At 46.7% G+C, this 16,247-nt stretch overlaps 1 protein-coding gene across 1 annotated transcript in view; it reads right to left on the minus strand.

Moving 5' to 3' along the window:
* ULK1 (unc-51 like autophagy activating kinase 1) overlaps nt 1-16,247 on the minus strand; it is a 118,569-nt gene that overhangs the window by 17,926 nt on the left and 84,396 nt on the right. The window contains exons 14-20 of the mRNA XM_082204119.1: nt 14,340-14,400; nt 11,792-11,881; nt 10,611-10,739; nt 4,613-4,770; nt 3,473-3,559; nt 3,106-3,368; nt 2,332-2,513 (exon numbers count right to left, since the gene is read on the minus strand). Of these exons, the coding sequence (XP_082060245.1) occupies nt 2,332-2,513; nt 3,106-3,368; nt 3,473-3,559; nt 4,613-4,770; nt 10,611-10,739; nt 11,792-11,881; nt 14,340-14,400 (970 nt within the window). The remainder of the gene's footprint in view (nt 1-2,331; nt 2,514-3,105; nt 3,369-3,472; nt 3,560-4,612; nt 4,771-10,610; nt 10,740-11,791; nt 11,882-14,339; nt 14,401-16,247) is intronic.

Genomic DNA, 16,247 nt, shown 5'->3' on the forward strand with positions numbered 1-16,247 from the left:
TCTAGTTTTGAAGATATAAGACAGTTAGTGACAGACTGGCTGCAACACCACCAAGGAAATGATGTCTTGAAAATAGATAAGAAAAATGGATTTAGTACAGAAATTTCAAGGTTTGAAAAGGAATTATTGGATTATAATGTGAAGTTACTTTCCAAAATGTATAAATTGTTGCTAGAGTGGCATACTAAGGACGAATAAGTTGAATCAGTAATAATAAAATGGGCACAAGACACTGGGCACAATATTCAATTTTCATCTTGGGGAAAATAATGGAGGGAAGACTTAAAATTTACAGCGTGCTTTGCATTGAAGGAAAACTACATGAAAATTATGTATTGGTGGTATTTAACACCTGTAAAACTAGCAAAAATGTATAGAACTGCTTCCAATGTTTGCTGGAAATATGTGGTGGATGTGCAAGATAACTAAAGCATTCTGGGAAATTATTTAAAATGAGCTGATTTTTTAAAAATAATAAATAAATAGAAAATAAGATAAGCAGATGAAAAAGAAAGATTGATAATGGTAACCACGGAAGGGCGGAGGGAAGTCAAGGGATTCAGAGAATCCTAAATGAGGAGATGAATAATGTGTTTTAATTTTTGTTATGTAAAACTTATTAAAAATATTTTTTTAAAAATGATGTATGTATGTTTGTTTTACTTCCCATGGCTTCAAGGAAAGAATTTCCGTCCCCTGAAATGTCTGAGAATCGAGAGCCTAGATCAGGCATAGGCAAACTCAGCCCTCCAGATGTTTTGGGACTACAATTCCCACCATCCCTGACCACTGGTCCTGTTAGCTAGGGATCGTGGGAGTTGTAGTCCCAAAACATCTGGAGGGCCGAGTTTGCCTATGCCTGGCCTAGATGAATACCAAGGAATAGAATCATAAATAGATTAGATCTGGCGCTGAACCAAGCCTCCCCATGTTGGGCAATCCAGGATATCATCACAGGAAATGACAGGAGGAGGAGGAGGAGGAGGAGGAGGAGGAGGAGGAGGAGAGGAAGAGAGCAATTAAGGAGTCATTCCATTGGATGCTAGCCATTAGTGTGGACCTCTCAGCAGTTAAAGCAGGAAAAGTGTGGCATCTCTTTGGCAAACTAAGCTATGCACCTGTTTAGCCTGCCTGAGACAGCACTTCTTGTGTGCACTTGCTGCGCAAGGAGTGTCTCACATGCCCAACTGCTAAGTTTGTGCTCCTCATCCTAAGGAATATGGAAAGCTGCCTTATACCGGGCCATGCTAGCTCAGTATTGCCCACTCTGATTGCCAGCAGATCTCCGGGCTCTGAATCAGGATCCTTCCCCTCACCTTATCCTTGGTAACTGACGATACCAGGGGCTTCCTCTGCTGCCAAAGCTACTCATCACCAACCACAGTTGCTGGATATAGGGCAGTGGGCCGAAGCACACTCTCTTGCCTTGCCCCACATGTCCAGCACAGGACATTCCCCCCCCCCCATTATTTGATAAAAGGAGCCTTCATCCTGTTGCTTCACAGGACCCTATTTGACACATGGGCAAAGCAGAGGCAGTTGTGGGAGCTGGTGTGAGGCACAGGAAAAGGGGACCATGGTGGAGACAAGGATGGAGATGGAGGCGGCAGTTTGAAGCAGGTGAATCATGGAGACAGGAGCCTATAGCCATGGAGGTGGCAGGGCTGTAACTCAGTGGCACACAGGAAGTCCCAAGTACAAGGCTCAGCATCACCACGCAGGGTTGAGAGTCCCCTGCCTGGTCAATGCACACAATTATGAAGCTAGGCGAACCAATGGGCTGACTCAGTTTTCTACCTGCCCCTGCTATATCTGACCTTGGGGGTGAGGAGATTAAAGGGTTGCTGGCATGTGGAGCCACCGGAACTCCCAGAAAGGGACTGTGAATATGGTTTGCTGGGAATCCTATTTAGCCTGAGAAATAACCAACACAGGAAATTTTGAGGCGCTTTGAAGATTCCTTGATGCGAAATAAAAAAGTACCGTATTTTTCGCTCTATAAGATGCACTTTTTCCCTCCTAAAAAGTAAGGGGGAATGTGTGTGCGTCTTATGGAGCGAATGCAGGCTGCGCAGCTATCCCAGAAGCCTCTTCAGGGCAGCGGGAAGAACACTCCCCCTGCCCTGAAGAGGCTTCAGAATATTTTTTTTCTTGTTTTCCTCCTCCAAAAACTAGGTGAGTCTTATGGTCTGGTGCGTCTTCTAGAGCGAAAAATACGGTATGTGGATGCAAGGAGAGTGGCAAATCAGCATCTATCCCCCTCAGCCTGGCCCATCATAACAGCAAAACTTGTCGTGTGCATTGCAAATGCCTTTCTGGTCAGCTTCGTACCTGCCCTTGGCTTCTTCCATAGGCCTCAATCCTAGGCCTGCCTGCTGGCAGTGGAAATGACCCATGTCCTTCAAGTCTGGCAGAGTCTTGTTCCTTGTCGGGATCATGACGCCCTGGTGCGCCAGGAGGGCAAGCAGGTTTTGGGAGCTTGGGGTTTTGTTGAACTCAAAAGGAGGCATGACCTATTATTTTTTTATTAAAAACAAAAAGTGGGGGAGGAGTGGAGAGAGGTGGTTCACTAGTGTTCAGCGTGAGAGAGTGCCACTGTTTGCACCATGGCTTATCTGTGCCGCTATTAATAAAAGCCCCCACCCACTCCATACACACATAAACAGGCATTAAATTCAATCACAAACAGGGGCTGCATCTGCTACCCCCACCATTTCATAACATTGCCCTCTACACAACCTCCTAAGATCAGTGGGCACCCAAACTTCTCCCCTCACACTCTTTAAAACTTGGGGATATATTTTCCTGCTTGTTGTGGCAACTGTCATGAGCTGCGCTAGATAACACACGGTTTTTAACTGCATTTTTAATTGCGTCTTTTAGTTCTTATATTCCGTTATATTGCAATGCAATTTGAATTCCATGGAATATCATTTAGAATACAAAACACAATACAATAAATATGGGACACAAAAGCGCTATTAAACATAAATGTGACTGCTTAATATGCCTGCACCTGATGCTCATTTGCAAATCTCTGTCCTAGATTTACAGCTTTAGGAGACCACAAGCGAGAGCCCATTGAAGGCAGGGGGAAAACAATACCTTTGTTGGAGAGCCCATTATGGTTGGCAAGGGGCTCCTCTGCATAAACTCAGAGAACTTTGGCGAAGACCTCAGTGGGCGGCAAGGTTGCAGGCCGTGTGTCTGTGCTGGCTGGCCTGCGGCAGCCTGGTTGAAATGAGGAACCAGAGGATCAGAGTACTGCTTTGTAATCTTCTGCCGGCAGGAATGCAAATCTGACAGGTTGGGAGCACTGTGGAGACGGGAGCCCATCCCTCTAGGAGACGGGTCAGGCACTGAGGCACCTGGAGGGACGAGAGGGGAAGCAGGATGCCCAGAGTTATGCATCAGTAAGAAAGAATGGCAAGGGAAGGGCAGAAATCTCAAGATAGTGCCAAGGGCAACCTACCAGGTATGGGCACCCGACTTCTCATCTCTGTTCCAAAGGGAGGAGAAGGGAGAACGGTCTGGTCAGGCTGCTCTGGAATTGTTCCAACTGAAAAATTAAAAAGCACATCAATGCACTGACAGACAATAAATTGAACGCTCCCTATAGCAAACATTTCGTTTAGATTACTTATAGCAATATTGCTGTTGTTTTTAAAATCAAATTGGGGCACCGTTATACCAGTCAAACTTCTGGAAACCTATATAGGAAACAATGAGGTCTTGTCAAGATACAATTAGTCAAAGGTTCATAAGCTCGCTTAGGTTATGAGTGCTTTCAGATGTTCGAAGCAAACAGTAAAGCTGGTTTATATCAAGTCAAATCATTGGGACATGTAATTAGAAACCTCACACTCTTGGTTTCTTTTTGAAAGGAATGAAAGATTTATTTCTTCCAGCAAGGTTTCAGTTGAAGACTTCTTACACCTGTTTAGTTTGATTATGGAACTTTGATATTGCTGCATTTTGTGTTATTTTTATCTCTTTATATTTCACAGCAAACAACTCAGTAACTAGAAAAGTTCTCTCTCTCTCTCTCTCTCTGTGTGTGTGTTAGTAAAAACAAAAGTATAGGAGCTGAGGCCTTCCACTTGTGTTGGACTCCAACTCCCATCAGCCTGTCAGTGACGATGGGAGTCCTGCAATACACAGAGGAGTGACAGACCCCACCCCACAACCCTGGGATAAATAAACATATATAATAGCTCAGCATAGTCTGCTGTGATGGCTTCTTCTTTTCCTGAGCTCTCCCCTCCTGAGATCCTTTCAACTGAGATGATAGGAATTGAATTTTGGACCCTCAACATGGAGAGCATTGTGGTACCTCTCACTGGTAGTCCCTCCCTTAAACCATTGTCATTTTCAAACAGTTCCCTCTCAGTCCTGGGGAGGAACAGGCACATATGGGACCAAGTATAGTTAGGACACTTCCAAACCAGAGTCACTGCTCTAATTATGCTACTATATCTGCATTCACCCACAAAATGCTGGTTGGAATTAAGGAAAGTGCACACACACACACACACACACACACACACACACACACACGACACACAATCGCTGGGGTTTCTAGAATTTGGAATAAGCAAACCCAATAATTTACCTTGTGGGGATGGCGTGTAAGGCTTCGCACCCCCAAAGGAGAACCTTCTGGAGGTTGGGACAGCTCCATGCTCCCCAGCAGCAAAAGGAGGGGAAGGGCTGGCCTTCAGGAAACCAAGTGGGCTGTTGCTGCTGCTTGATCTTCTGACTGTTCCGGACCTAATGGGAAAGGATTTGATCTCTCATTATTCCACGGGGAACGTAGTAGGCAGACAAGATTTTAAGAAAGGCAAATGGTGAACAAGCTCAGAAGCATAGGAAGGTACAGAGTCAGGCCAATAGTTCACTCATCTAGCTCACTCATTTCTGTACTGACTGGCATCAGCTCTCCTGGGCTTCAGGCAGGGGACATTACCTGGAGAGGCCAGGGACTGAAGCTGAGATCTTTTTCATGATTGAATGCATGCCTCCATGGCTGGAAACAGTAAAGCTTCCTTCTGCCTTAAGGAGGAGGTGGTTTTGCTGGCATCACTGGCCAGGCCAACCAATCTGGTTGGTCTGGGGGTGTGGCCTGCCCATTAAAGGCAGGACACAGCCAGGAGATCTCTCTCTTTCCTGCTTCCAGCTGCTCTGTTTTTCCCCACCCTCCTGCCCTTTAAAGGTTTTCATCTCTTTTGAGCTTGCTATGGACTTCGGTTGCTTGCCGTTGAGGGGCCTGGTAGGAATTTTTCCACTTGGTTTTCGCCTACCTCATAGCAAATTGTCACAACTTTTAAGGTTTGGCGGTTAGGCATTGGAATATTTCTGGAGAAGAGAAGAGGTGAGGTAGCGCCATCACCTCCCCCGCATATTGAAGGGTATTAGGATTCAGGGGTGTGGCCCTGTCCAAAGCCTAGGGAGGTGAGGGCCTAAGGCACGACCCCTATCAGTGATCCCCGGGGGAGCTCCTAGTTGATGTGCACCAGCAGGACCTCCCCTACTGGTGGTTAACCCTTCCTGGACTCCTTACAGATGGGCTGGAGTCAGATATAGTTGGTTAGATCTAATGCCTAAGCCAATACCGCTCATCATCTGTAACCAATAAAGTTGTGGCCTTTTTAGCCCATTAACCTTAACTATTTGAGTCATGTGTCTTTATTCTACTAAGGGGGGTGGGGTGGGACCTTGCCACGCAACTTTTCTAATGCTGTAAATCACCTTGGGATTGTCAGATGAAGGGCGGTATAATTAATAATATTAATAATAGTAATATGCAAAGCATGTGCTCTACCTCTGAGTCTTGCCCCTACAGAATTATATCAATAACATCCACAAGTCAGTGGGAAAAATGGGCCTGAGACCCATTGAACCTGCAACACTACAAAGTGGCGCGACCAATGACAGAGGTGCAAGAGAGGCTTTAAAAGGGGGGACAGGGAGACATTTGCAGCAGACACAAGAAATGCCATCTTAGTTCTTTATTTCCAGATGAAAGACAGTCACTGAAATATTGTAACACTCATGTGACACCAGACTTTGCGGCTGCTCGGCATGAGATGCTTTTCATAAAGGCCAATGTGGAAGACCTAAGATGGAACTGACAGGACGGGTTCCGTGGCAACAGCAGCAGCCTGACTGGAGAAGAATCAGGGCGAAAGCCCTCTGACCTGATATCTCGGAAAAGGATACCAGGAAGAACAATCCAAAGGATGCTCTTCACAACAGGTTTATCTTTTGGTTTATTTGTTTACACTTCTTGCCAGCTTTTGCTCTAGATCCTTCAGGGAACAGCACGAACCTCAGTTGTTTTTCCAAGTCCTTCACTCTTTAACAGCTGCAGCGGGAACACAACCACAGCAAAAGAAAAGCATCATGCTGCTGGCAGCCTCTGTGGTTGCACTGAGAAGGCAGACCACAGCCTCAGAAAGCTGCTGTTCAAATGCAGCTAGCACACTGCGGTCCCTTTGGCGATTCGGGCTCAGACTGATGTGCATTGTGTCCACCCAACTCCACTGGCAACTTGGATAGAAGCATTACACCAGCAGGGGCCATCAAGAGTCTGTCGGCTGGCAACGGACTGGGGTCTAACTGCTTGCTACCTCTTCTAAGGAGAAGACCATTGTCCAGAGCTCAGAGGCTGAACCAGAAAGCCGGGGGAGGAATCCACACAGCAAGGAAGTGCACAGACAGGTACACGAGAAGCAGAGGGGCATGAAGGGGAGGTTGATTGACCACAGGTGGCAATCGATGCCAGGCACTGGTGGCTTGCAGCACAGGAACGTGCGCAGTGGTTTCCCTGACCAGTGGTTTCCCGACCCCAGTAATGCAGTAGCTGCCAAAGACTGCGTGGAATGTGAGGGCTGACATGGAAAACACAGAGATGGTAAGAAGATAAAAGTCCCTACCAGAGAAGAATGGCAGATCAAGTTGATGGGATTATGCCAAAATGACCGGAAGAATCAGAAATCAGGAAGACCAAAACTTTAATAAGGAATGGGGAAATTTTATAACCTATCTTAAAAACCATTGTAAACAGTTAAAATCGTTAGTAGGATTGGAATATCACTTATAGTTGGACGCAATGGAGATGTAAAAGACTGGGATTATCATAAAAGATGCAGGAGGAAATGATTAACAATAGGACCCACAAAGGGCAGGAGGGAAGTCCTAGAGATTCCTTGGAATCTTGTTTTTTATGTTGTATGTTCAATATGTGACTGTAAAGCTTTAATCTGAAAAACCAAATAAATAAAGGTGTGGAAAAACAACAACACAGGAAATAAAGGACAGGTTAGGCAATCAAAAGATCTATGTTGTAGAACAAGGTTTCTTAAAAAGACACCTGAACAGACATTTTCAGACTGTACTGGCTGAGGCTAATAAATAAAAAGAATTCAGGAGGGCAACAGCTTGGAGGAGACTACACCAGTGACTCTTCCTATTCAAGGGGTCCTTTGCTTCCCTGACTTAGAAGAACTATAAAGGCTTCTAGGAATCTGCCTGGGCATGTTTCAGTTCTGGCTGCTGGTGCCAAGGCCTAATTCCTGGCTTCACCTCCTCTCCCCTGAGCAAGACCCAGTGCTGACCGTGATACTAGCGGGCAGGCACACGCTGTGGAAAGTCTGAAGAGAAACTCACCTCTTCAAATGACTGCACCCTTGAGGAGCCTTGCTTTCTCCTTTGCTTCCACTTATCAGTGGGAACTTGGCCCCCAAATAATTCAGTTCCACTCTTTTAGAGAGGCTGTATTTCTCGTATGGCTCCCCCATCCCCACTTGTTCGTGTTTCGGGAGAACCATGGAGGAGGAAATGAAGCCTGGAATTCCGGAGCACTGCTGCTAGAACAGCGAGTGTGAGAGCCGAGCAATTTCATAGAGGAGGAAGATCCGCCCGCACAGGATGGAAGGAGTCAGTCACACAGCCTGGGGCCATACATCCGGTGGAACTTGACTGCTCCCCAGCTGAAGTTCCAAGCCACAGTCATGGATTGCTCATGCGGCAACTGGATGATGTGACTGTGGCAGAGAGGCCTAAGACGCACGGCTGAGATGCCTTACTAAGCACATAAGCAAATGTAAATAAACACATACATTAAAGAAAGGAGCAGTCTGGCAGGGCCGATATCACGCAATAATTACAGCCGCAGCGCTCAGGCAACTAATCCAGCCTTGTAAATAGGCTCATAAACGTTACTAGCCTACGGAAAGTTTCACTTGACTACTGTTGGCAGAAGGCGAACAGGACAGAAACACAAGATGAGCCAAATCACTTTGATCAGGGGGGTGGGTAAGTTGGTGCCCCTCCAGGTGTATTTGGACTACAACTCCCAGCATCCTTTACGGTTGTGACCAGGCAAGCTGGGGTTGATGGAAGCTGGAGTCCAGTAACATGGGGAAAGCCAGATGATCCTCACCCTTGACTGACTTTAAAATAAACATAAAGCCTTTTGATTGACTAGAAAAATGCCACTGTTCCATCAGGAAGTCATATCTATAACTTTTCCAATGCAGATGCAAATTTAAAAAAAATGCAAATGACAAACAAGAGTCTGAAAACAAGTATTTGTGCCTCACTTCGACCTCTCTTTTATCCACCACACACACACACAGGAGGGAAGGCTTCTCTTAAGAATGCACCTGCAGTGACACATGTATTCAACATCTGAAATCCCCCAAGAAAGTATGCTTTGTTCTCCTTCAGAAATATTGCCGCATGAACATGCAAATTCCAAGGAATTTAACTTTGCTATTAAATCAAGTAACAAGTTGTTCTGAGTAACCACTGTCTTACACAGCTCCGTGGTTGTTACTCTGCAGTAACTCTGCAGTTGTTCTGAGTAACCACTGTCTTACACAGCTCCATGGTTGTTACTCTGCAGTAAGATTGCTTAGGATTGTATCCTAAATCCGATATGGTTCATTGAATGATATCTAGGGGCTGCCATACGTCTGAATCTTCCTGGACATTGCCGGGATTTCAAAGGCAGAATATCCGAAAGGCGGTGGGATCTTAGGCAAGTCAAAATCGAAAAAAAGAAGCTCAACAACTTTGATAAAAGAACCATGTTAAACGGTGCAACGCAGAGTAAAACCAGCTTTAAAAAGAAGTCCCTGCCTCAAGGATCTCCCAATCCAAATTTGGGCAGGGTAGGTAGCTAAGTAGCCCAAGCTTTGAACCAGGGACCTTGTGCATGCCATCTCTCACATCTCTAGCTAGGGCTCAAAAAGACCACTGCTTGCAAAACCCTGGAGAGCCACTGCCATTCAGTCTGTAGCAGACTCCAAGTCTGTCTTTGGTATAAGGCAACTTCCTTTGACGACAATGGAGAAAGAGGAGTGAAGATAACAGAAACAGAGACAGCAGGAATAGAAGAGACAGAGGATGAAGGAATTATGCAAACAAATGGAGATGTATAATACTTAAGGCTCCCCTTCGGTATGCAACTCACCTGGCAGGATTGCACCGTAAGGCTCATTTTTACATGAGGAGGAAGAGGACTGAGAAACAAAGTTTGAAGCATCAAGGGGGAATATAAGTGAAACGAACACAGTTTTCCCCTTTTAGACTCCCTTTCCTCTCCCTGTTGTCTCCTCTGTATCAAATTTTAGATTGCACTTTCCTCATAGCAGGACCATTTATTGTTAATCTAACATGTTATGCATATTGAAAAAAGGAAAGGCATAGATGTTCAGGGATGGAGTTCTGAGCACAAGGAACAGCTATGAACAAAGTGCAGAGTCATTTACAAGAGTGGACCATTAGCTGGCCAAATGTCCTCAATCAACTAGAACTAAAAGCCTATCAAAATGCCCATGTTTGTATTGCACGCATTTTTAGCCTTTTAGTGCATCAATGCTCCGAAGGCAGGACGCAACCTATTAGTATGCTATAATATGAAAATCCCAAACAAACAGTTCTTAAAAACAAAGACAACATAAAGTCACCCAAATGCAGGCTGATATAAAAAGATCTTCAAAGCTTTCCTGAAGTCCAACTAAGAATGAACCACACTCGTTTCTAGGGGAGGGAGGTATTCCAGAGATCCTGGATCACCACAGAAAAGGCTCTGACCTGGTACACGCCAACCTAAGAGCTTTCACTGGAGTGAGAGAGAGTAGCCTTGAGAGCATGTTTATAGTCATTTACTAAAAAGTTCTTTTGTGACATAGCACCAAAATGAGATCCCACAGATGAGGAAACGGCAAGACAGGTTCCCAAGGCATCCCTAATCTGCGTGTAAATTATTTCAGAGCAAGACCATTTCTTAATCCCGGTGAGATCATAATGAGCCTTCAGACAAGCTTCTGAAAAGGATGTTGGAGACAGGCTAATTGCATGCCACTGGACAAGTATGCAATTCTGCAACCTGCCGCCTGGTGCTCCTCCTTCATTTCCATGGGGCATACCAGACATTCTCTAGACTGCACCCAGGTGTTCTCTAGATTGCTCATGAACAACCCTCAGGGTTGCTACCTTTCGACACTGATTGATGCCGAGTCAATTATACCAAAGAACATTGGCAGCGAGACAAGATTACAGCCTCCCAGACATCTCAGCGCTATCAAAGCCTCAGTACTCACCGTGGGGAAGTGTATTGATTAGGAGACTGAAGGTTCTGCTCAATCCGCCGGTAGTTGTGGATCTGTGTGGGGACTGGGATGGGGACCGACTGCCCATGCTTGCTGCCGGATGAAAACTGCCCAGGCCGGCTGCAGGACAAAAAGCACAGAGCACTTTTAGGGGAGGACGGGTACTTGGAAAAGTGGAAGGGTCTGTTGAGAGGAGGAAACAGAAGGAAATGGGTGGTCGGAGCCTGGGAGCAGTGGAGAATTGGATCACAGAAATGTTTACGGCTGTGGGGCAGGGGAGCTGGGTACTGTTTTTGCAAACAGAACACCGGCTGCAGGTTTTGGACAGGGAAGATACGTTCAGTGGGCTTCCCACTCCTTCCTTGATACAGACACCAATTGCCCTCTCTTCTCCTTGATGCAAGTGGAGAATGTTGCCTCGCTGCTTGCATGCTCAGAGAGGGCACCGAAGGAGGCAACAGCAGCCAAGAGGCTCTGGGGTGGCGGCCCTGCAGGCTGCAGCTCAATGGTAGAGCACCTGCTCCGTGTTCAGAAGAAGGTCCCATTGAGCTCAATAGATCAACAGTCTGGCTCTGTATAAGGCAGCTTCCTAGGTGCCTAACTTACTGGAGGTTCTGGGCCTTGTCAAACGCCCACCAATACTGACCCCAATGCTGGACCAGGGAGAACGAAGTTTTACTGGAGAACAATATGGTAACTGACACAGTGTGAGAGCTGTTTGGGCCCAGAGAGGGAGATGGAAAGCTGGCAACTGGAGGGTGTGGTGGTGCCAGTGAAGGGATTTTGGTAGGCAAGTTGTAGAAAGTGGCACATTAGGATTGCCAATGGTTTTCGAAGGAGCCCAAATCAAAATATGAGGTCTCCTCCACCCTAGGAAAAAAATGTGGCTTCTGCTAGGTTTGGCTTTCCAGCTCGTTTCTGTTCAGTGCCCTCTCTCCACCCCTATAAGAGTACAGAAGCAACAGTAAGCTCAACAACTCTGGTTGCTCTTTGCTGCTGGTAGGGGAATTCAATTCTCCCTTTCCTCCAGTACCAAAAGCTCCATGAAAGTATAGCCAAGCCCCAGAGATACTCCATGAGAGTTAAATCAAATCTGCACACACAGAGTCACACACTCCTCTTTTTTTAGGGGGATGAGGAGTGCCAACACTCTCATCCGATTTTCCTCTTACCCTGATGGGCTCGGAGAGCTGCTGTAAGGAGGGGAAGGAGATGGGGTTCGTCCTTGGCTTTCCAAGCCTGCTGAAGCCACCAGGGAACTCCTGGAAAAAGGCAAGAAAAAACAACAGCAACATTATTTGCAGTAGAGGGAGATGCCAGTACTTCAGCGAACCTTGCCAAGCCTACTACAAGTTGTAGTGAGAGCTACCAGCTTGGACAGCCTGAAAGGATGATCAGACAAATTGTGGAGGGTAAGACTATCAATGGCGATTAGTCATGCACAATGCTGCTGAATCACAGTTGCCGGGGAACATGAGCTTTTGCACTCACATCTTTCATGTGGGCTTCCCCTGGTTGGCCAATGAGGGAGAAGGATTTTGGACTACATGGGCTATTGGCTCGATCCAGCACGGCTGCTCTTGTGTTCTCAAGTTGCAAGCTTCTTAGTCACATTTGTTGTTTGCAACAAATGATTTATTCGCAACTGTTCCATGCCAGGAACAGAATTGGCTGGATCCACTGTATACAGCTTGCCCCATGGATTCTCCTGAGCCTCTATGGAGGCTGCCTCAAGGGATCCATGGGCTCTTTACTGCAAGACCACAAGTCAGTGGTAAGAGCGCATGATTTATACACGGAAGCTGCAGAGTTCAGTTGCTGGTATCTCCAGCCGCGGTCTCAAGAGAGCGACAAGGGGAAAGACTTTGGAGAGCTGTTGCCAGGTCAGGGACCGTGTTACTGGGACTCTCAACTTTCCAGCAAGCATGGCCAATGGGAGTTCCAAGGGGAAAGGCCACATGTTTTCATCCCTGGAGCAGACAATACTGTGTTAAGCTGGTCAAATGGCCTCAGTATAAAACTGTTCAAGATGGTATCTAATACCAAGTAAGCTGGCAAAAATGTACAAGTCTAAATCAAATACCGTATTTTTTGCAAGATAGGACGCACCGGACGATAGGACGCACTTTGTTTTAGAGGGGGGAGAACAAGGAAAAAAAATTATCCCCCTCTCTGCCCAGCGCCCCTTCAGTGAAGCGGCAGGAGGCGCTGCACAGAGAGGGGGAGAACTTTCTCCCTCTTGTTTTCCCGCTCTAAAACAAGGTGCCGTTTAAGGTGCGTTCAGGCGGCTACCTTGGAAGCCTGGAGAGCGAGAGGGGTCGGTGTGCACTGACCCCTCTCGCTCTCCAGGCTTCAGATTCCTTTCGACCTGCTCTTTGGGGCTGGCGGGGAGAAGCCCACCACCAGCCCCAAAGAGCAGGTCAGGGAGCAGCGGAAAGGTGCAGCGGAGGGGCTCCTGCCATTGCCGCGCGTCACCTCTCCAGCCGGAAGAGGTTCGCGGGGTGCTTCTTTATCCCCGCGCGCGCTCTCCCGGCTGGAGAGGTGACGCGCGGCTATAGAGGCTCCTGCCATAGCCGCGCGTCACCTCTCCAGCCGGGAGAGGGTCGCGGGGGGCTGCTTTAGCCCCGCGAGTGCTCTCCTGGCTGGAGAGGCTCCTGCCATAGCCGCTCTCCCGGCTGGAGAGGTGACGCGCGGCTATAGAGGCTCCTGCCATAGCCGTGCGTCACCTCTTCAGTCGGGAGAGGGTCGCAGGGGGCTGCTTTAGCCCCGTGCGCGCTCTCCCGGCTAGAGAGGTGACGCGCGGCTATGGCAGGAGCCTTTAAAGCCACGCGTCACCTCTCCAGCCAGGAGAGGTTCGTGGGGGGCTGCTTTAGCCCCGCGAGTGCTCTCCCAGCTGGAGAGGTGACGCGCAGCTATAGAGACTCCTGCCATAGCCACGTGTCACCTCTCCAGCCGGGAGAGGGTCGCGGGGCTATGGCGTCTTCGCTCCATAGGACGCACACACATTTCCCCTTCATTTTTGAAGGGGAAAAAGTGCGTCCTATAGAGCGAAAAATACGGTAAGTGTTGGAAATGTAAAGAGAAAGGAAGTTCTTTTTATCATATGTGGTGGTCTTGTAGTAAGGTTAAGGCTTACTGGGAAATGATATACAATGAAATGAAAAAGGATGTTTAAAATAACATTTGTCAAAACAAAACAAAACAGAAGCCTTTCTCTTGGGAATTATAAGGATAGAACTACCTAAATTGTATAGAAACTTATTCATGTATGTGATTACAGGAGGCAATAATGCTACTTGCCCCAAAATGGAAAGAAGAAGTCCCAGCAAAGGAAGAATGGATACAAAAACTTATGGAATATGCAGAAATGGCGAAACTTACCAGGAGAATAAGAAATCAAGTTAACAAACTTTTTATAAAAGAATGGAAATGGTTTATTGAATATTTACAGATAAATTGTAAACTGATAAAAACACTGGCAGGATTATTGTAATAACCTGCAGTTTACATAAGAGTATATATTAAAAGAAGATAAATAAATGAGTAAGTTAAGTTAATTTGGATATGCAGAAGATATTAAAAATAAATTCAAGCAACCACAGAAAGAGAGGGAAGGAAAAGTCAAGTTTTAAAATGTTAAAAGGATTGTAAAATCAGTTAAATAAATAACTAAATAAAAAGTATAAATAAAATAAGAAAACACACACTAAAGTTCCTTACCCACTACACATCAGACTGTCCTGGATAGTTTTTCCTCCTGCAGCCTCCACAGCGATATCACCTAAGTTTTAAAAAGTTCTGAAAAGATTAATTTCAGGCCTATGCTGCAGTAATAACATAAAGAGCATGGGCATGCACAATTAATTCCCCCCCCCCCCGTCCTGTGGACATGTGAGAACTGCACATAAAGGAGAGGTCTTTGAAGGCCCTCAAATGTTGTGTGAACTTTTATAGAATTCTTTTTAGAAGAGAGACTGAAGCCACAGAGGCCTCTCTTGCTTCCTCTCTTTGGGAACGGCGGCTTCTTCTCAACACCACTAATGTGACCTTTCCCACAATTAGGCTAAAAAGAAAGGGTGGGGGACCTGTGGCTCTCCAGTTATAGCTGGACTCCAACTCCCATCAGCCAGCATGACCAATGGTGGGGGGAAAAGGGACCTGTAGTTTGGCAACACCTGGAGGCTGCAAGTAGAGATTCGGTACGGACATTCATGCCTGTGACGACCCCATTATTCACACAGTGGGGGGCTGGCTAGACCTTAGCCGTGCAATAACCAGGTCTTGTGTGACCGTCTGTACAAACTTGTATGATAGGATGGGAGTGAAGACCCTTTGCTCATATGCGAAGAGGCGTGATTGCGCAAATAACACAAAAGATGTCACTGGCCCAAGGCTTGTAATATCTGAAAAGTTGGGCCTGCAGCAGGGGCAGAGGGCTCCTGCTCAAGGACCAAACAAGCCCCTTTCTTGCATACTACAGCCAATCCCATTCCTTATGACTCTGAGCATATTCAGCCCTCAGTGGGCTGCACAATCCCTCAATGACATTTTGAACTTCCCCAAGCCTACTGCCACCTCCCTGCTTTTGTGTGTGGAGGGTCTCGTTTTGGCTAGATAAAAGACTGGCGTTCAGAGAATGAGCTTCCTATTGGGAGCCTGTAGGGTATTTTTCAAAGAAACAATTTCAGTTTTGCAAATCCTCAGTTTTTTGTTTTTTTAAAAAAAATACATGTATGATTTCATTTCTGTTTGCAGAAGACAGGAGATTTTCCAGCACTCTGTGGCATCATGGTGTGCTTGTGTCACATCCCTTTGAAAATGTATCAAGGTTGAAACACACACATATGCACACCACAGCACCCTTTGCCTGGTGCCTGTAGCTCATCCCAGCGGATAAGTATTACTGAGGGTTCAAACATCAAAAACGGGACCAACTTGCAGTGCCTCTTTCCCCGGTAACACTGGTTTCAGGGGACCCTGGGCAAAGTGTTCTCTGGAAGGCTTCCAGCATCTCTGGTCCCTCTTGGGAACTTATTGAATGGAGGAGAACTGTGGCACTTCAAGGAGGGACAGGGAATCATCAGTGTGGGCATGGGGGGCACCATTTTCATTCCCCCAAACACCCCCAATATGGCATCACTCTGGGGCAATGAGAGGAATTTAAATAGAGGCCCACCACAAGGAAAATGACTGGGGTGGGGGGCTGGGCAAGCATGAAGTGTGCTCCCTACTAGCTGGGTCCCCAGCACCTGCCTACGAATAGTGGGTCATGCCAGTGTGCCTTTTTCCAGTTCCTGGACATGTAATTGGATGGCAGGAGCTCCCAAACACAGACCTAAAACACTGGTTCCCAACAAGCCTGCCTGCTCAGCTATCTCCCCACCATGGCTTCTCGCTACAGAAAACCCCAAGCTGAAGAACAACCAATTTCAAATCTCAGCAGCTTTGTGAACCGGGAAGCTGTTCCCCTTCTCCTGTTCAAAGCATGCAACACTATCTGGACATTAATCTGCCCAAATAAATCTGTTTGCAAAGGGGAGAGTGGGGCTAACCATGCTAGTTTGCCCCCTTTACTCTCTGCAGTTAGAGGGCAGCTGCCTGTCCCAGGCTGCCTGCTCTGCTTGGGTT

This window comes from Podarcis vaucheri (assembly GCF_965113315.1).
Source record: "Podarcis vaucheri genome assembly, chromosome: 16".
NCBI classification, from domain to species: Eukaryota; Metazoa; Chordata; class Lepidosauria; order Squamata; family Lacertidae; genus Podarcis; species Podarcis vaucheri.